Source organism: Fonsecaea pedrosoi (assembly GCF_000835455.1).
Source record: "Fonsecaea pedrosoi CBS 271.37 unplaced genomic scaffold supercont1.4, whole genome shotgun sequence".
Lineage (NCBI taxonomy): Eukaryota > Fungi > Ascomycota > Eurotiomycetes > Chaetothyriales > Herpotrichiellaceae > Fonsecaea > Fonsecaea pedrosoi.
Window position 1 is genome coordinate 527,769 of NW_013550612.1, and position 19,860 is coordinate 547,628.

General features: G+C 53.4%; 8 protein-coding genes across 8 annotated transcripts; 6 read left to right on the forward strand and 2 right to left on the reverse strand.

Moving 5' to 3' along the window:
• Window positions 1-841: 841 nt before the first annotated feature.
• Z517_05965 (uncharacterized protein) lies at window positions 842-1,654 on the forward strand (the record flags this gene model as incomplete). The annotated part of the gene is made up of 1 exon (XM_013427707.1): window positions 842-1,654. The coding sequence occupies one exon, from the start codon at window positions 842-844 to the stop codon at window positions 1,652-1,654; it is 813 nt and encodes a 270-aa protein (XP_013283161.1).
• Window positions 1,655-2,772: 1,118 nt separating this feature from the next.
• Window positions 2,773-4,748, forward strand: Z517_05966 (uncharacterized protein; the record flags this gene model as incomplete). The annotated part of the gene is made up of 3 exons (XM_013427708.1): window positions 2,773-2,940; window positions 3,029-3,437; window positions 3,523-4,748. 3 exons carry the CDS (start codon window positions 2,773-2,775, stop codon window positions 4,746-4,748), a joined length of 1,803 nt encoding a protein of 600 aa, XP_013283162.1.
• Window positions 4,749-6,797: 2,049 nt separating this feature from the next.
• Z517_05967 (uncharacterized protein) lies at window positions 6,798-8,330 on the forward strand (the record flags this gene model as incomplete). Its single annotated transcript, XM_013427709.1, has 2 exons — window positions 6,798-7,011; window positions 7,090-8,330. The coding sequence occupies 2 exons, from the start codon at window positions 6,798-6,800 to the stop codon at window positions 8,328-8,330; spliced, it is 1,455 nt and encodes a 484-aa protein (XP_013283163.1).
• Window positions 8,331-9,760: 1,430 nt separating this feature from the next.
• Z517_05968 (uncharacterized protein) lies at window positions 9,761-11,267 on the forward strand (the record flags this gene model as incomplete). The annotated part of the gene is made up of 2 exons (XM_013427710.1): window positions 9,761-9,977; window positions 10,033-11,267. The coding sequence occupies 2 exons, from the start codon at window positions 9,761-9,763 to the stop codon at window positions 11,265-11,267; spliced, it is 1,452 nt and encodes a 483-aa protein (XP_013283164.1).
• Window positions 11,268-12,058: 791 nt separating this feature from the next.
• Window positions 12,059-14,686, forward strand: Z517_05969 (uncharacterized protein; the record flags this gene model as incomplete). The annotated part of the gene is made up of 1 exon (XM_013427711.1): window positions 12,059-14,686. One exon carries the CDS (start codon window positions 12,059-12,061, stop codon window positions 14,684-14,686), a length of 2,628 nt encoding a protein of 875 aa, XP_013283165.1.
• Window positions 14,687-15,404: 718 nt separating this feature from the next.
• On the reverse strand, window positions 15,405-16,148 carry Z517_05970 (uncharacterized protein; the record flags this gene model as incomplete). The annotated part of the gene is made up of 3 exons (XM_013427712.1): window positions 15,405-15,545; window positions 15,731-15,810; window positions 15,890-16,148. 3 exons carry the CDS (start codon window positions 16,146-16,148, stop codon window positions 15,405-15,407), a joined length of 480 nt encoding a protein of 159 aa, XP_013283166.1.
• An 83-nt stretch (window positions 16,149-16,231) lies between these two features.
• On the forward strand, window positions 16,232-18,049 carry Z517_05971 (pre-mRNA-processing protein 45; the record flags this gene model as incomplete). The annotated part of the gene is made up of 2 exons (XM_013427713.1): window positions 16,232-16,369; window positions 16,439-18,049. The coding sequence occupies 2 exons, from the start codon at window positions 16,232-16,234 to the stop codon at window positions 18,047-18,049; spliced, it is 1,749 nt and encodes a 582-aa protein (XP_013283167.1).
• Window positions 18,050-18,367: 318 nt separating this feature from the next.
• On the reverse strand, window positions 18,368-19,300 carry Z517_05972 (uncharacterized protein; the record flags this gene model as incomplete). Its single annotated transcript, XM_013427714.1, has 1 exon — window positions 18,368-19,300. The coding sequence occupies one exon, from the start codon at window positions 19,298-19,300 to the stop codon at window positions 18,368-18,370; it is 933 nt and encodes a 310-aa protein (XP_013283168.1).
• Between the last annotated feature and the right edge of the window lie 560 nt (window positions 19,301-19,860).

Genomic DNA, 19,860 nt, shown 5'->3' on the forward strand with positions numbered 1-19,860 from the left:
GTTGGTTGGTTTGCAATTCGGCGGAGAACTACACCTGTGCCTTACATGAAGCACGATGGATTCCACGGAAACGATCTCTCAAACGAACGTGAAAATATTGCCAAACCATTCTGCCAGACATGGGTTCGTCCACTGGAACGAACCAACTTTCATTGGGACAGACACTTTGCTGCAAACTGTGACACAATGCAGTTACCTTTAGGGACATTGACCCGAGGGAACTACAAGAGTTCCAGCCGCGCAGAAACTTAAAGCACAAAATATAGCATCTATCAAAGCTTCATGGTGGCCGACCGCAAGCTGCTTAGCTACAAGGATGGTACTTTCAAGGACATTTTCGTACGCAACATGGCGCAGAGAAGCTCTTCTTGTGTCCGGCATGTCATCCTGCTGACTTTGAAACAAGGTTGTGAGCCTTCACAGCAACGTCTCGCAGTGAACCAGGTGCTCCGAAACTCGAGTTGCAACAATCTAGCTAGCCACCAAAGAAATGCACTCGAAACAAGGTCTTCTAAGGAGACTGTGGTTCAAACCCTTCGCCTGCGTACCTTGTACTTTACTCCAGGTCCTTACAATTTTGATTCGGGTGATGTCCCAGGTCCCAGAGTTTGACCGAAACAACCAAAGTCTAGGTCTTGGTTCGACGTAGAGATGAGGACCTCAATAGGACCTTCGGGGCACATTGATGGATATATATGTGTGTATGTGTGGTGTATCTTAGTTCTCTTGCATCAACTAGCACTGATTGTGACACTCTCTTGACCGGCTGCTAAACACCCATCCCCTTTCAGATAGCATCCTTCAACAACACATTTCTTAGCTACCTTTTACGCACTTCGAGATGTCCTCTCAACTCTCCAACAACGACACCACAAATGCCTCTATTCCCATTTCTAACGACCAGGCGCGCTCCTTCCCTCCAACACAGGCCACAGTATCCAACGCCAACTACGTCGAACCCTTTGTGCGCCCAATGTCTCCTCTAGTCCCAACAAATGTGGGCCACAACCAACGTCGTCGCATACCGATGCTCGAAGTCGACGAGGATGGGATCGAGGATATTCAGGTTCCCTTGATCCCAGCAATTGGGCGGATCGAGGACTTGGTTCGATACCCGTCGCCGGCCTCCTCGTCGCCATCTCCACCAACACCTATTATCACGCCGGTGCCCGACCATGGTGAGACGATGATACCTGACTTCGACTTAGAAAACCTGTCCGGTAGTGCCCCGGTGAACGGGTTTGTCATTCGCTCCCGCGAGGATATCCTCTGGCGTACGTACAGTCGAACTGGTAGCTCGATTGGCGTTCTAATTGAACGCAGTACGACACTTATTCCTGTCGTACCGGACGAGGAGGGCTCTCCGCTGCCCCCGAGACGGCGACAACAAAACCCACGGCGCCGACCCGTGTCGGAAAATCCCCAATATGTCGAATTACGTCCACAGTTACCGCATTCTGCCTCGGTCACACGCACAAGACCATTGATCGAGGAGGGTGTGCTGGAGACAACCCTGCCGATGCCGACGAGTCAGACTTCAACACAACGCAGACGTGTTGAGAATATTGGGCACAGGGTAGACTCCTTGATTGAACATGTTGCGCAAGTGAGATCTTGGACGCAGCAGAACGGAATAGATGGGCTTCAGGATTGAAATGATGCAGCCTCCTAAAATAGGTCTCCAAGGGTGACAGTTCAGGGGCGTTTAATGGTTGATCCAACGCAAGGCTATGTGTCTTGGATAATATATGAGTGCAACCGAAATAGAACAGGATAGCCAAAAATGATACTACTAATCAAGTTGACGTGTATTTCAATTTTCCATGCACGCGTCCTAGATAGGAGTATATACTTGTAAATTGTATCTCGGGACATATGACCTCATTCGACAACTCGGTGGCAAATTACTTAACGGGGTTAGCGGAAAACATGGGGCTTGGCACAATCGAAACTCCATTCGGGTTCTCAAACTCCTTCCTTCGCTTCCCATTTTGCTTCCTCATCTCTCTATTCCTTACCTAAGACCATCCCCTATTCCCTAAATTGTCGACGGGGCCCCTTTCTCAGCATTTGTCGAATTCAGCAGGGGTTTGACCGCTCAGATGGGTATCGAGGGAGAGATCACATATCAGAGATGGAGGCCTTGTTATTTTTGTATATCCTCATGGGCCAGGCTGCGCATTCTCACGCAGTTCAGATCGGGACGAGCCGAATTCTGACCAGGGACTCTCGTCTGATCCGCTCAAGAATGCGGAGCGACCAGGTGTCATGCTTGTTATCTATTGCACCTGGTTGCTTGTCGCAGTGGACCGTCGTCCGGCACCCCTGTGTACTCGGTATATCGCCTACTTTCCACATACAACCTCTTTGTCCTCATCAGCTAGGGTGATTCATGCGGTGGCATACCAAGCCACATCCTTCAAAAAGGAAAGAGAACAGTTCTCCAACGAAATGGCGAGGTATTAATGTGCGCAGCCAAGAGCACAACCTCAAAGACGGTCAATTGGTCGGTCAGGAAAAACTTGGATTACTAAGTTTGTATTTCAACTTCCACTTCTGTAGAACCCGGAATGGGTAGTGTTTGTAAGTATTATCTTTGCGAGTTTGACCCCTCTTCTGGCCCATGTCGTGGACAATCTCTGCTAGTCCACTCGTGGTTAATCTGAGATTCTGTCTCTCTCCAAAAATTCCATGTGGTCTCCGAATCCTGAACTTCATATCAAGCGTCCTTGCCAACTCGCCATGACCTTCATTCAGCAACACAACGTCTAAATGTCATCTGGGATTATTCATTTCGTCAACGAGACGGGGCAGGGGGATGACGGTGGACCGAGCAAGAGACGGCTGTCGCGGATCAATTCTCATGTTGCGCGCTTCTCACATCAACGGCGGAAGAACAACAGCAGCAGTAACAACAATTCCACAACTGTGAGCAAAACTGTGAGTGATATGGCGCATCATACGCTGTTGAGAGCTGCCCGCTTAGCTCTACCACTATACTTTGCCACTGATGATACAACTCGAACAGCCGCCGTTGCTGCAAGTCGACTTTGTCGTAGAAGATCCCCATCCGCCAGCTTCTCGCTCGTCCAGCGATAGTCCCGAGCAGATCCATCCGTTTTCATCGCGAGACAACAATCAAGCCATACACTCGACCGGTGTTCCCCGTCCGGAACAGTCAGAGCGACGTCGCAGTGCCGGGTCAACCGCGACCGGAGAGCCTAGAAGTAACAAATTGACAAGACATCAGTCGGCTCCTGTCCCTGTCAGTCATGTTAAGCAAGAGGAACATGATCTCCTTTCTAGAGAAATCACCAAACGGCACTCAGACGGATTGCATCTTCCCTTCTGCTCATCCCCCGAAATAGAGTCTATGGGGGCATTCTTCCAGCTCGCTGATTCTGTGGACCTTTACGAGAAATACCTTCTCAATTACTGTATGTATTATCTGAGCCGACTCTATAACTTCATGAATCTTTCTCTCTCCCTCTTAAGTTTATTGAATATTTTGCTGAGTCAAAGGTGCTGAAGATTTTACCGACCTGCAAACTCAGATGTTTGGTTTCCACAAAGACGCCCTGTACTGTCCACAAAGAGTACCTGCAGCTCGATCAATACAGCAATCTCGCGCGGCACTGCATTGGATTCTTATAATCGCTGAAGAGCAAATGGCCAAACGCATCAACGAGCCACCAAACTCGCATATTCTCAAACATTCGATCTTGAAACGTCGAGCGAGCGGTTATAAGATGCTCAGATCGCTCTTAAACAATGCGGACTTTGACTTGGAGACAGCTGTCTTGGCTTTGCGGTATGCGATCTCAGCTGAATGTTACATGAACCACAAAGACGCTGCCATGGAGCACTTGAAAGCACTGGACGCTTTATTGTCACGTCCGGGGGCCCTGGAACGCTTCGTCGCCAATCCCGACAAGACCGCACTGTCGCTCGCAACTCTGAAGAGGATGTACGTGTCTGTGCCTTGTAGGATAAAGTCCTTCAGCGACTTTGAAACCATCAAAACCATGGTCTTCATCAAGTGGAAGCGCTTACAGGCGTTGTCGAAGCAAAACCACGCCGACTTGGTCCGTCACGCTTGTGCCGCCTATCTAACAAGCACGAATAGGAATTGTCAGGCTCAAACGATGCCACCAAAGCAGACAAAAGAGACGCCTCCGGAACAGATTCTTCTTGATCGGTACATCTCGATCAAGAAGTCCGCGCTCTTCTCGACCTATTCCTGTGAAACCATGAATGCGGCTTGTGATCCAAATTGGATGTACACTTATCAGGCGGGGCTCTTTGCGCTGTTTTATGATATGAACATGACATTGGCAAGTTTTGGGAGGGACAATCTTCGCGACAAGATTTTGTTCCTAGAAAAGCTCAAGGTTGTCTTGGATGGCAGCTCTGCAAAAACTCTTGGAGGCACCTCGACGCTGTCCATCGTGGACTGGGTCCGCGAGCAGTGTTACCGTGAGTGCTTCAAAAAGGACGAAGCAATCGTCAAGGAAATTGATCTATGCACCTACGAGATCAATGGTTTCAAGGTCTTTGCGTTACTGGATGTCAGCCAGCGAATTCGTCTAACGGGCGCGTTACGCGCTTGGCTGCTCATCGATATCAGCGTCGACATTGACATGGATAAGGACGACTTGACTGAAGAGGAATTTGTCTCGATGGAGGAACAAGTCGCCAGAGCTTGGTGGGATGAACAGCTGACGCCAAACTCATCTCCATCACCTTGAGAGAAACCTTTGTCATCTTTTGATGTTCGCTAAAACGATTCAGCCTCGACGAATTCTTCCGACATCCCATCTTCTGCCATCTGGCAACATCGGATCTCCAGCTGGAGGCTTTCTTGGTCTGGCCATACAGGGACAAAAGCATGTTTTCCACAAACGGTCTTTATTTGGAGCCTGGTTAGGTCACCAATGGGGCCAATCCCATCATTCTGCTAGTCAGAGAGCAGCCCCTGTGCCCCTCCTCCACGAAGCCTTACCGGTACCCAGCCGGGAGGTGACCGCGATTTACCGACGCTGACTAAATGTGGCATGATTACTCGGTATACACTGAAAAGTCCCTTCGCGTACTCAATATTTGGTTTCACCTGACTGCGGGCTCCCTTCGGCTTGCACACTCAAGGATCAGCGTGCGGGTCCAAGATGTCCAACCTGTCTCGTGCGCAAGTCACGCCTTTCACTCAACAAATACACTGTGTACAATATCTGCCGGGGGATCGGGGCCTATTGTCCCCATCTACAGTGGAACAAGCTTATGCCGACGGTTTGAGATCGCTGCAACTAACGGCTGGGGGCGTCGAATCTAGGTCTTACTCACAAGTGGCATGTTCATGTGGCAGCTAGTGCCCGACTTGGAAAATGGTTTCGAGAAGCTGCGAGGATTCTTGGAGTTGCTGCTTATACCTTTTTTGGTCTTGTCCCATGGGAACCTTTTCCATCCTCTTCCGAGTATTGACAGTCCCTAGTCAAGCATTCTGTTACATGCCACCTTGAGCCCGAAGCTCTTAAGATGCGATCAGGAAACAAATGGTGACCCTTTGTTGGCTGACCCGCCCAGACAAGCCAGTATACAGTGCGCAAAACTACCTTGGCTGGCCTCGCTCATAAACTTTTCACATGACGCAGCTTAAGCTACTGGTGGTAGAGGACTATGAAGCCCAGAAACCGACCAGGCTGAGCTATCGTTTTGAGCATCAAGCAGGAGGTAAGCGACACAGAAAAAAGGCGTGTCAGATGACAATGGGGTCTACACTACTTCTCAAGATCAAAACGGATATACCGGAGCACAAAATGAAAGTGGCCTCTGCTCAACAGGACCGCGATGTCGGTCATATGATTGGAACGTATGTGTATGCCTTTGTCAAGTGCGGTCGACATGAGCAAGTCGTCAGGGCTTACAAAATTGATAGTGGACGACGGACGACGTACAACCCGGGGTTTCAGGGAGGATGTAGTGGCCCTGGTCTCTCGTGTCACTAGGAGATAGTACTCGCAGCACCGGCTGGGCTACAGGGCGCTACTGTCTCAATTCCGCAGCAAATCGCCTTGTATCAAATGAAAGCACGCCTACTCTTGGAATATGTTCCCTCATGGAAACGCCACATCCTGATTTCCTGCGGACTTGACATTTCCTTTAATGTCTTCTCAATTTAGAGCTATAGCTACAGTCGATACAGTCACCAAGGCCCCCTATATCATGTAGCTTCCTAGTTCACTCGTACCACTGGAGAGGCATTTCCGAAGTATCGTTCGCGAATTTGATCCCCCCGACTAGTCGCCATTATTTTCTGCCCCGTTCGAACACGACCAGGGACCGATCTCGGAAGAATTAGTTGGCTATCGACGAGACAATCATCGACAACGGAGGTCCCCGTCGCCCCGCCCGAGATTGGGAGTTGAGAGCTCCGGAGCCTCTGGAGTCGACCAGTTATCACTAAGCCTACTCGACTTGTCTCCATCTGCTACGCCTCTGGTACGCCTCTTCTCTCACCGTCTCTTCTCCCCCACTTGGGCCCGCGGGAGCACGAGGCGGCTAGAAAGCAAAGCTTACATAGCATTGAGACAGGTACGCCTTTTGGCCTTCCCCGCGCCAGTCAAAGTGCTCGCAACATTGTGTATCAACGATAAATTCTCTCGCATGACGCATGCCTAGTCCGAGGGTCGCTGGCTCGACATAAGAGGCAAGATGTCGTGTGCTTCAGCTTAAACATCATATTTTGCCCACCTCTTTGGTCTGCTATTCCCGGGACAGGCTGGTTGTCTGCTTAATCGACAATGCCACATACCGAACGCATTGCTCTGCGCGAGTCGCCGCCGTCATACGATGGCGGCGCAGTAGGAATAGCCCGAGACGCTGATGCCAATGTCGATGTCGAGGTCGAGGTCGACGAACCCAGTCTTGACCATGCTAATCCGAGGCAGTGGGCATCCAGGCGGCAGAAGGCTTGTGTTCTCGTGGGATCTTCAATTCTTCAGCTGCCAGTCTGGGGTAAGGCACCATGAGGTATTGTTACATGGCTGGTTACAATCCTTCTACTAACCACCGAAACCCCGTAAAACTGTGCAGGGTTTGCCATGAATTACGGCGTCTTCCAGGAATACTACTCCGGCAACTGGACGCTGGAGGGGAGTCGTGAAACCACCGGTATCATTGGCACCACCTCCAACGGTGTCATGTACCTGTCAATGCCTTTCCTGTTCGCACTCTTCTCCCGACGATGGGCCCGCCGACGGCAGCTCGCGGCGCTGTGCGGCGCGGTACTCAGCTGTGTCTCCTTCCTCTTGTCCTCATTCAGCACCGACGTCTGGCATTTAGTCGCGACACAGGGAGTCACGTCGGCGTTGGGGTGCGCTCTCATCTACAGTCCAACCACGCTGTCCCTGGGGGAGTGGTTCAACACGGGAAACCGTGCTGTCGCGTATGGGGTGGTCTTATCCTGCAAGAACATCGTCGGCTCGACCTGTCCGTTTATCCTGCGCGCCCTGCTCGACCGTTACGGCTTTCGCAACACATTGAGGATCTGGACCGCCCTGGCAGCGGCGACCAGTATCCTGGGCACATTTATGATCCCGACCCCGCCGTCGACCGTTACCATGGTCACCACCACCGCCACCAGCACCTCGAGTCCCCACCGGTCGCGCAGGATTCCCTGGCATTTCCTCCGCCACCGGACCTTTTACATCTACAGCGTTGCCACCGTCCTACAGAGCTCCGGGTACGGCATCCCGCAGACGTACTTGAGCACGTACGCGCACGAAGTCACGAAGCTATCGCAGACCTCGGCCACGCTGTTGCTGACGCTCTTCAACCTCCCGGGGATCGTCTCATCCTCGTTCTTCGGCTACCTCAGCGACAACAAGCGGCTCCCACTCTCGGTCACGACCGTGACGGCCATCTCGGCCGTCAGTTCGGCCCTGTCGGCGTTTCTGTTCTGGGGCCTGACCTCGCGGGGCGCCATGGCCCTCCTGGTCCTGTTCTCGGTGACCTTTGGCTTCTTCGCCGGTGGTTACAGCGCCACCTGGGGCGGCGTCATCAACGAGCTGGAGCGCGAGGCCGCGCAGCGCAACGAGGCCATCGACTCGGGAATGCTCTACGGCCTGCTCAACGGCGCAAGAGGCATCGGCTACGTCGTCGGCGGTCTGGCCGGCGTGTCCCTCCTGAAAGCCGGAGCCGACGTGGCCGCCTCGGTGCCCGGTCCCGGCTACGAGACTTCCTACGGTCCTCTCATCATTTTCACTGGTCTCTGCACCGTGTTTGGCGGCTGGGGGGTGCTGTGGAAAATACCCAAGCTGCTGCGCTTGGTGTGATGCGACGAGAGCATTCGTATAGGTAAATGTGGTCGTTGCGATCTCATCACTAGCAATTTAGACCACTTTTTTGGAAATGTGGTTCTTCTCGCTTTCCTTGTACCCTGAGGGCATCTTGCGTTCATGGACCACAAGAAAGCGGTGTTGCGGGCTTTAGTGCGGAATAGGTTAGCTGACCGCACCAACTAATTTCTAGAGAGGCCACAATCTTTGTCGTGAATTGTTCAAAGGTTAAAATGATTGGGTTTTCTGGCTGCGGTATCGGACCATGATTGTACGTGCTAATCACTTGTGTGATGCGGAGGATGTCGAGTATCTACAAGTACTCGGTACTTGGTAGTACCATGCAGTAGTTGGTGCCCAGAGACCCGCGTGACCCGTCAAACTCCGATGTGCTTCCCGCATGAAGGTTCTGCCGAAATGAAATTTGGACCCTTGACGCACCCGATAATTCTCGGCAGCGCACTGGAGCGATCGAGATGGGGACAAAGATCATAGTGGATTGAGGAGGAATCGAGAGCACATGTTTTTGCCCCAGACCACCAATTTGGGTGCCAACTGCAGGGAGTGGAGATGACATAAGAGCGCATGTGGAATGGGCGTGCATGTGGCATTTGGATCGAGGCACATGGAGCACATGCTAGAGATAAGGATGGAAGTGAGAGTGAGAAGGTGGTGTCTCTAATGTACTCGTACTCGTCCCGGCTGGGCCAACAGAACGACGGACCAGTTGAGGTCCAGACAATTTGGAGTAGCAAAAGCAAAAACAAAGGGGATTCCAAGGGAAGCACAAGCTTCTTTCCAAAGGATCCAACAGCTTGTCAGCCAATCGGGGGGATTGTGATGATGGGAGGAGAAGGGCCAGGTACCGCGTACCTCATGTGCACAAAGCACAAGTACAGGTAAAATACTCGGTACCACGACCCAAAGCGGCGATTCGGCTGTTGGCCCCAGGAAAACCACTGACGGAGCATGTGATCGATTTCCCTCCCCCCCAATAAAGAAGATCATCATCACCGTCCATCCACCGCCGTCCCATTCACCCATGCCACGGTCCGCCGCCCGCTCAATCATTGCAATTCCCTCTTTCTGCCATTCTTTCACCGACCGCTTGTGAGAACCAGTACCACGCTGCCACACACACACTCTCTCTATTCGTGCTCGACTTCACTTGTTCGCTTGCTCACCTGCTCACCTCCTCTCCTCCTCTCCTCGCCCTTCCTCCCTCCTCGTATTACCAATATACCACATTCACGCCGCATATCCAGCGTCGTCATTCCTCACAGTCCGACTCACCCTCTCCGACCATGTAGGGGTCTCTCATATTACCATTTTACCGCCTACAAGGACTCTTTCCGACTCTACACATTTGCCGACCGCCGACTTGCTGCGCACCGCATTCAACTCGCCTCACTTTTCCTCCGCGCGCAATGGACTCACAATCGCCAAATCCACCTTACGCCGTTCCTCCTCCGTTCTCACCTCCGCTTTCCGCCCACCGTTCGTCTGCCGAGTCTCATAAACCCGCCTCTATCGATATCGACATGATGCGATCTGACGACCGATCCACGAGGGCAGGCAGTGTGCTCTCTGGAATGTCCATCGAGGACATGGAGGCTGCCGAGACCCTGAATAATCTCTCTCAGAGTAAGAAGTCCCCCGAAAAGTCCCTTATACCCTAATCTAATATGCGCCGTATCAGAATACCACTCGCCGAGGCAATCTCAGCCGCAACAACCTCCTACGCTTGTCCAGTCTCATACCAGCTTCGACTCTGACCAACCGGAACCCCTCCTACGACTGTTTACGAGCCAGTATCCTTGGACCCGCCCTCTCATCAACGGCTCCTTGTCCGCTTATAAGACTACACAATCTTATATACCAGGTGCAGAGTGGACCGAGCGGAATGTTGGCTTGCCTATCGCAGGGACCGTCGCCAGAATATCGGGTGTGGAAGGTGGTTTGCGCTGGGCCCTACAACCCAAGCGCGATGGGAGATCGCCAAATAAACCCTCTGACATCGAGAAGGGGTATTCAGATATCTCCCCCAATGGGACCAACCGACCAACCTCCGAGACTGGTTACTCGGATTCGCTGCCCGCCTACAACCCCGGCGATCGCTCACCACCCTATGTTGAACAGCAAGTCCTTCTCAAAGGCCGTGACAATCGCCAACCTCCACCGGGTTGGCGCCAACAACTAATGGTCTCTACCAGCGGTCTAGGCATTGCCATGAGCGATGAATCGATTCGAAGTCTGCGGTACTGTCTCAGCTGGCTGCGCTGGGCAAATGGCCGACTCGGGGAAGCCATCCAGAATCTCAAAAACCTGCTTGAGCGGTGGGATGAAGGGGTCACTCCGGGTGAACAGCCCCCCACCATGTCCGTCGCGCATATGACTCAAACCCACGAAGAGAGAAGACAAGCTGCTCTGTCTGCCCGTATCGCAGCATTAAGAGCCGACGTCCTCCAAACCCTCAAGCATGTCGTTGGGATTGTCTCCAATTACGCGGGTGGTGCCTTACCCCAGAATGCCCGAGATCTGGTGCATAGACATTTGGTCAGTCTACCCCAACGTTTCAATCTGGCCAGCCGGGCGGACGGGGAGGAAGACTCATCCAGTGAGACCGGGCCTGAGAGCTCTGAAGCGGTCAAGAGTGGAAGGAGAGTCATGGTTCTGGCCCAAGAGGGGTTGGACATGATGACCCAGGTCAGTCGAGTGGTCAACGATACTCTTGTCAGTGCAGAAGGTTGGTGTGAGAAGCTGGGAAAAAGAGTCGATCGACAGCACCAGCAACCTTCGCAACAGTCACTGGTGGACGAGAAGATGGAGACAGACAACCGCGAGCGCAGCGCAAGGAGTGAAACAGTACGAAGCGAAACGCTCGCACCGAGTGATGGTGGGAGGGACGTCGAGGATGTCAAGATGACCATGTAACAACACGCGTACAAAAGGTGAGTGGCATATGTTTTCGTGGCGGGCTGTAAACGTTCCACCTCTCGATCTTATGGCACAACCTTGATGTAAGAAATACTTTTGGTTGGATACGATGCTTGCAATTTTGCAGACCCAGGGGGAGCGATACCCAGAAACAACGAACAATGGTTTGAAAAATACTGCCTGTGCACTACCTTGGGGAGAGAATGTGTCTCAAACGATCAAAGAATTAGCAATGATTAGATGAGCCACGTGTTACGGCATAAAATAAGACAAGAGATAGCTTCTTGACTATCAAAAGTTTGGAGTGGTCGATCAATTGGAAGCAAGCGGTCTGGTGAAGGGCGACAGTTCGCTTGATCCATCACATCAACGAACACCTTCGCACCACGGGAGAAGGGAGAAGAGGATTCCTTCAAGAAATATACTGATACCCAAAAAATTCCATTGCCATCCTTATGGTCTAAACCGTAGCTTGAGTTCTCCTGCACATATGTGTCTTGCTACAATGTGAATCTGCGGTTCAAAGATAGAAAAGAAGGTGGACAAGGCTGACGTTGGAGTCGGAGTCGGAGGAATCTTTCTGCGAACACAGCGAAATGTGGTGTTGCTCCAACATCTCCGCAGTCCAGCCTCTCGACTGCTGAGCGTCAAACCAAGTTCCACTTACTTACTGTACAGTACAAACACATGTCCCAAGTCGGGACGCAGCTAGTCCTTGCTATTCCACAACTCTTGAACCGTGGCCTCTCATCCGGTCGCACCATGACTGTCCCCAAGTGACAAAGACCATGGACCCCCAGCAATATCACGGGTCATCTCACCCCTCCGAGCAACCCACTAGCCGCACCATCTTCCCTAAAGGGCCTGTATTCAACCTCGAGGACTTCTCCAGCCGCGACTTCATAGCCAAAGACTTTATCGAATCCTTGACCGAGAGTGTACAGTCCGCTCATCGCCGTTCGCACGGGACCGCCAACGCGCCCTTCGACCCCAAACCCTTGATCCGCGCATTCGAACAGGCCTCGCGCCGCCTCGATGAACTGTCCGGTGAGCTCGAGCAGCGGGAGAATGAATTGTCCGCCGCCGTAAGAAGAGCTGAGGCGCAGCATGCGGGCAACACCGAGACACTGGGCAGGAAGCTCAACTCGACGATTGAGAGCTTTCAGAAACTAGACACGTCTTTGAAGAGCGACCGAGGGGAGAAATGGGGCGGCAATGTCGCGGTGGACACGGGGCGGAGGATCGAAGAGCTGGACCGACAGAGGAGGAAGGCTCTGGACGCGCACTTCTTGATTGAGTGCTGGGACGAGGTCAGTAACCGCGGGGAGGTGACCCTGTTGGAGAATCTAAGGAGGTCGGGGACCGGAGAAGGGAAGATCAGGTCGGCCAACATCGCCCGCCAGCTACTGAGGATCAGCCAACGGCTTGACCCGAAAAGTCACGGCCAGCCCAACGGCGTATCGACGACCAAGCAGGTCGGCATCACGAACGGAGTGACGGGGAGCCGGAGTTTCAACACCAGAGAAGTCATTGAAAAATTCATCGAGACGCTCGAGAACGACATGCTCAAGTTGTTTGACGACTTTTATCGACGGAAAAACTTTGAGGAGATGAAGAACTGTGCGATCGTGTTGCAGGACTTTAATGGCGGCGCGTCCGTGCAAGCGGCCTTTGTCAACCAGCACCAGTTCTTTATCGATCGGAGTAATCTCATGACCGAGGAGATTGGCGGGGACCAAGAGACCTGGATTCGACTCTCGGACCCAGACGCCGAGTTACCGGGCGTTGAACCTGGCTTGCAGTCGTTGATCGACGAAGTCAAGGTCGTGGTTCAGGAAGAGTCGGGGATCATCAAGAGAGCATTTCCCTACCCGGAACAAGTGCTGGGCAAATTCGTTCAGAGAGTGTTTCAGCAATCTATACAGCAAAGGCTAGAGTTGGTGCTGGAGAAGGCCGAGTCCGAATCCACGCTCGCCTACTTGAGATCGCTCCAAGCTGCGAGAAGTTACATCAGCGTCCTCGTCGAGGACTTGAAGGCACATGGTTTGACCGAGCATCCTGACCCGGCGACTTCGCAGACGAGTCAACTACTTGACCAGCAACTCGATGAACTCTTCACCCCATACTTTGGCGGTTCAGCATACATCGACAAGGAAAAACACAACCTCCAAGAACTCTACAAATCACTTCTGTTCAAGTTCGAACTCTTCCACTCTCGGCGCCAAAAGGAGCCAAAGACATACCTCGCAGCCATCCGCAATCGTGGCCAGGAACTTCTTGCCTCCGCTAGAGAAGCCACCGACGCGTACGTTAAAAGCCTGGACTTGGAGAAAATGTCGCCTACGCAGAAGAGGATCTTGTTGAGTGTCGCAGGTCTTCAGAGCACGGGTGGCGACGACAAGGTTCAACCGAATATGGAGCTTGACGAGGAAGACGGGAGGTTGAATGTTGCATTCGCAAAAAGGATGCTCAAGTGGCTCGCCGAAGGTGTCAGACGAGGGCTTGAACTAGGTGGTGGTTCAGAAACGCCAAAGGATGTCGCTGCTCTCCTCAACCTCGTCCTCAAAAATCTGTTGGAATCCTACGTCGAAGTGTCTCTCGAAGCCTGCGCGGACCTCGCCTCCTCCTTTGAAAATACACGACGGGAGCCCGACCTCTCTTATCTCTCTAACCTTCGCACCGCAGTGCACATTGCGCACCTAGTGCAGTCCTGCATCAACACTCTTCTTATCCCCCTGGCAAGCTCGTCATTGACCACGCGGCGAGAGATGGAGAAAGCTGCCCGTACAGCGACCATCCGCATCGAGGATCAAATCAATAACATTGAACAAGCCACCGTCGATGGCGTGCTTAACTGGACGTCACGATTGCTGTCCAACCAGAACCGCGTGGATTTCCGACCCCGGCAGGAGACGGAAGCGCCGAGCTTGGAACAACCTCAAACGTCAACCTGTGAAAGCGTGTGTAGATTTTTGGGCTTGTTCCACGAGACTGCAGTGCAAAGTTTCGACGGCGCGAATCTCAGTGTGTTGCTCATGGAAGTTGCAGTGGGATTCCGCAGTCAGCTCCTCCAGCACTTCACCAAGTATCAAGTCAATAGGATTGGCGGCGTGATGCTTGCGAGAGACATGTCCCGCTACGTCCAGCTTCTGCGGTCTTGGGAACTTGGCGGCGGCGCCAGCGGCGAGAGCGCCACCATCGACGCCGATGCAGTCAGCGGAGGAGCGTCCTTCAAGAACAGTCTCGAAGTGCTCAGTGAGCTTGCCAGCGTGTTTGTGCTGCATCCCGACGCGTTGAAGGAGAGACTAAGAGGGCCCGTCCTGGGAAATCTGGGCAAGGAGAATCTCAGACCGTATCTGCTCAAGCGGGATGATTATCTCGAGGTGGGCATGCAGAGTCTGCTGGCGTCTTTGTGATTGAATACGGTGGGAACCGAGGGGGGAAACATCCAATATGGACGAACGCTTGTAGGCATGTATGCATGTATTTGGAGCATATGCCTCCTTTGACATTTGTGCAACAGGGGAGAGAGTGAGTAGTACAGAAGCACCATGTCTAGACGTCCGGGACGCGGTGATCCAGGAGCAGTGTTCGTATTATTCGTTCGTTGGTACGGTGGACATGGGAGCACCGCTATTGGATTGGGAGTACTTTTCCGAATATGTATTTGCGGGAGCAGAGATCTATCTATGCTGCGAACATGAACATGAAGAGATACTACTCTCCCAGAAGACAATGATACCCACCACCCATATGCCATCGGATCCCATCAATTCATGTAGTGGTGTATGTGATTGTGCGAAGGGTGACTTGTAGTATGGCGTGCGTCGACTATGCCTCGTTTCGCAAAGGGCAAAGCCCTGAAAAAGTTGTATACATCCCAGACTCCGAGCGATTGCATGCTGCGCCATACCTAGCAATGCGATGTGATGCGAAGCGCCCGCCCCTCCCAATGCTCGTGTCTGTACACCTCCCGAGAATACTGTACAGCCCCTAAACAAAACCCATGTTCATGCCGGCGGTCCCCAGATGTTGAAGAATATGATGTCCGCTCGACAGCAAGTCTGAGGTTGGACGTCCAGAGACTCGATCTGCCGCCCCGGCTCCGCCTTTTCTTTGTAGGGTGCTTTATTTTCATATCTTGAACCCATACCCGGCCATGCAGTCCTTGTATTGCATGACCAGACTCTTGCAGTCCTCTTGTGGGTCGTCGGCGCGGGAGAAGAGCATGCACTCGTCACGCCGCGATTTCTCGTCCTTGCACACGCAGCATGGCTGGATGAGTCATAGGGGCGTTAGCAGACAATTCATCATTCCGTGGGCGGGTGGGCAGGTGGGTGGATGTGTGTGTGTACGTCGCACGCAGTGACGGATGAGGGACAAGTGCTCTCGCAGCCAGGGCAGACAAATACGCCGGTAGGGAGCCATCGTTGAAAGCGCGGTGCTGGACGTTTTCGTACCTTTACTTTCTCCGTCTTCTCTCCTGCCGACGCCGTTTTAACATCGCGGGCGAGGTTGTTGGGCGTCGAAGGTTGCGTGACTGCGGCGGAAGCATATATTAGTTTGAGAGGTTCCTATAGTCCTCTGCCTGAGCGGGCATTGGGCAGATATCAACATACCTGCAGCAGGCTGCGCGGGCGTAGGCGAAGAAGACGAGGAAAACCAACCCATCTTGACTGGGAGACTCTGTGATGTAGAAGCTGTTCTCTGAGAGAGCTTTGCGGGTTGAACTTTGGCTGAGAAATACAAATTGTATTTGGAGATGATTGGAGATCCGGAAGACGTCAACTGCTCTTCTCCCATCAAAGGATTCACCGTAGATGTACGGTACGGTGAATCACAAAGTGCCACTCCCCGCATTATGGGGACTTTGCCCATTTTGCAACTTTCCACTTTCCACCTTCAACCCAAGTGTCTACCTATTCCCCCATTTCCTCACGCCCTGCTAACCCTCCGCAATCATGGCGACTGGTCTGTTCGCCTCGTTGCCAAAACCCAAATACACAGGGGAACATGAAGAGGTGCCGATCCACGCACAGCCGAGAGGACCGCGGATCGTGGGACCCGGCGTGATTGATGAATCCCAGATTGTTTTAAAGGTCAGTACCAACCTTACCCTGGACTCTGGTCTCTCGCCCGACATACTGACACGTTACTTCTCTCGTCAGCGTTCTGGACCACCTCCTTACGGTCAGCGATCCGGATGGCGACCCCGCTCCGCAGAAGACTTTGGCGACGGCGGTGCATTTCCCGAAATCCCCGTGGCGCAGTATCCGCTTGACATGGGCCGAAAGGGGACGGCGTCCACCTCGAATGCGCTTGCCATCCAAGTCGACGCCGAAGGAAAAGTGAAATACGATGCCATCGCGAGACAGGGCCACAGCGAAGGCCGGATCATACATTCCAGTTTCAAGGACTTGATCCCGCTGAGACAGCGCGCGGACGCGGGCGACTTGAGCCTCGACAGGCCATCTGCAGAGGAGGCGCAAGCCACGGCTGAAAGGACGAAACTTGCGCTCGAGAAGTTGGTGTCCGGGGCGGTGGCGGCACAGAAGCCCAAGAACGTGAAGGGTGTGAATCGGGAAGAGCCGACTTACGTGCGATACACGCCTGCGAATCAGATGGGGGACAACTCCAAGAAGAATGACCGCATATTCAAGATTGTCAAGAAGCAGGAGGATCCTATGGAGCCTCCGAAGTTCAAGCACAAGAAGATCCCCCGAGGCCCTCCTTCTCCTCCGCCACCAGTCATGCACTCGCCCCCACGGAAACTAACCGCAGAAGACCAGGAGGCGTGGAAAATCCCGCCTCCGATCTCCAACTGGAAGAATCCCAAAGGTTATACGGTCCCCTTGGACAAGCGATTAGCGGCAGATGGTCGAGGACTACAAGACGTGACGATCAACGACAAATTCGCCCAGTTTGCGGAAGCCCTCTTTACAGCCGACCGACACGCAAGAGAAGAAGTCCGGCTTCGCGCGCAGATGCAGCAGAAGCTAGCGGAGAAGGAGAAGCTCGCGAAAGAAGAGCATTTGCGAGAAATGGCAAAGAAGGCGAGGGAGGAGAGACAGCGTGCCACAGAGACACACACGAAGCGGTCACGGTCACGCTCTTACTCGGGCTCCTCTTATGATTCTCGGAGTGATAGCGAAGACGAGGCGGCGAGAGAAAGAGAACGGGCTCGACGAGAACGTAGGCAGGAAAATGAACGACAACTCCGCCAGTCGAGGATGGGCGCCGAAAAGAGAATCCAGATGATGGCGAGAGAACAGAATCGAGACATCTCCGAAAAAGTGGCGCTGGGATTGGCGAAGCCGACGCAGAACCAGGAGACGATGTACGATTCTCGGTTGTTCAACCAGACCTCTGGGTTTGATTCGGGATTTAATGAGGATCAACACTACGATAAACCCCTCTTCGCAGCGCACGATGCGATCAATAGCATATATCGTCCGTCAGCAGGCAACCAGGACGACGAAGAATATGGCGAAGAAGCAGCAGAGAGCGCAATGGGCAAAATTTCAAAATCTAACAGATTTGAGGTCCTGGGCAAAGCCAAGGAAGGATTCAAGGGCGCCGATGTGGCGGAGCGAGAGGCTGGGCCTGTCCAATTCGAGAAGGACAAGGACGATCCTTTTGGGATTGACAGTCTCATCGGAGAGGCGTCCGCCAGGGCTGGTGGAGAAGGGAAGAAGAGGTATGGGCTCGAGCAGGCTGAAGATCGGGATCGGGACGAAAGAGAACGGCAGAGGAAGCGGGCGCGGGTCGATGATGATTGAAAGGTGCTGCTGGAATCTGGCGTTGGGTGGAGGTCTAAGCGAGCTGGATATCAGCTTTGAACCAGACAGCGTCTTAGCATGGCCTGGTCTTGGTATCAAAAGAAGAATCAATTTGATATACCCTTCCAGGCATTTTTGTTTTGCTCAGTGGTGTTGAGCTGAGCATGTCCTATCATGTCCTATCCTTTTTGTTCCTTTCCCCCTTTTAGCATTGCAAGTACGTATATGGATTCCGCTCTGCCCCTCTTGTCAGTCTGTGGATATCCCCAGGGATCCCCAGAGATCCTCAGATATATATTATATCTTTCGAGGTCGGAATCACTTCTCCACCACGAGGATCCCGAAATGCGGCCTCTCCTCACACCCGTCCCAGTAGTCGAAGCCGACGCCGTACTCGGCGCGACTCTCGTCGTCGGTTTTGGGGAGACGGACTTTACGCCATGTGATGGGGCCGCGCATGCCGGCCTGGCGCGCGGCGTCCTCGTACACCTCGCGGCGGAGGTGGAAGTTGTCGAACGAGATGTCGACGGGGTGGACGTGCGCGGTGATGCGCGTGTGGTAGCCCTCGCCCGAGGCGAGCGGCGGGGAGAGGTACGCGACCGAGACGCCGAAGCGGCGCATGGTCGCCTGCGCGGCGGGCGTGGCGTGCGCGGCTGCAAACGCGTCGAGGTCCCCTGCCGGGTGCGGTGTGATTCCCACGAAGCGTCCGCCCGGCCGCAGCGCCGCGGCGATGTTGGCGAACATGCTCGCCATGTCCGCGGTCGAGGAGGCGTAGTTGAGGAGCCACGCGCCTAGTACGATGTCGAACGAACCACTACCACTATCATCTCCATTGTCCTCGGCCGAAAGGACACCCAAGGGCAGCGGCTTCGTAGCGTCGCCCACCGCAAACTTCAACCGGCCTTGTCGAAACGCATCCAGCTCGGCCGCCGAGCGCTCCGCGGCCGCCACCATGGTCGGCGAGATGTCGACGCCGACGACGCGGCGTGGGGACGACCATTCGATGAGGAGCCGCGAGTAGTAGCCCGTGCCGCACGCGAGGTCGAGCACCGAGACGCCACCGCCATCGCCATGGCTCTTGTCGTCTGGCGGGTTCGGGCTGAGGTACGGCACGACGGTGTCGCGGAGGTTGTTGCGCTCGAGCACCGCGCCGGGGATCTTCTTCATCGACTCGTACGACTGGCCGATCTGGTCGTACTGGGTCGACGCCGCGGGTGCGATGTCCGGTTGTGGTGGCTGCTGCGTCGACATTTGGTGAATGTGTCGGCAATGAAGCTGTCGGAGAGAGGGTGAGACTAATGTGAGATTGATTCCTTGGAATGGTCGTGAGAGAATTGGGTGGATGGATGGGTGAGTAGATAGATAGATAGATAGATGTGTAGTTATACAGAATGGCGGGGCAAGCTGCTGGAATACGCAGATGAGCCCAGAGCAGTGTTATGTTTGCGGGCTACTGTCGTCAATATCACGGGTTTGGCTCTCTCTCTCTTGTCTCGTGTCGATGTAAAAGGGTTAGAAACCAGACAAAAAGTGTATACCAAAACAGAGGTGTTGAATGCAGAAATACCGAGTACCGAGTAGAGAGGTCAAAACTTGGGGGAAATATTGGTATGTCTTTGGCGTTGGCAGCCAATCAATCAATCAATCAATCACTCAACCATACCTTTCTTTTGTTTTGTCACCTTTCGGCACTGTTTTGGTCTTCTTCGAAATAGAGAGGTGGTGGTGGATCTCCTAAAGAAGCCTGGATGAGCGATCAAGACTCTGGCTCTCTATGGGTTCCACTATTCTGGTGTCGGGTAACCAAGATA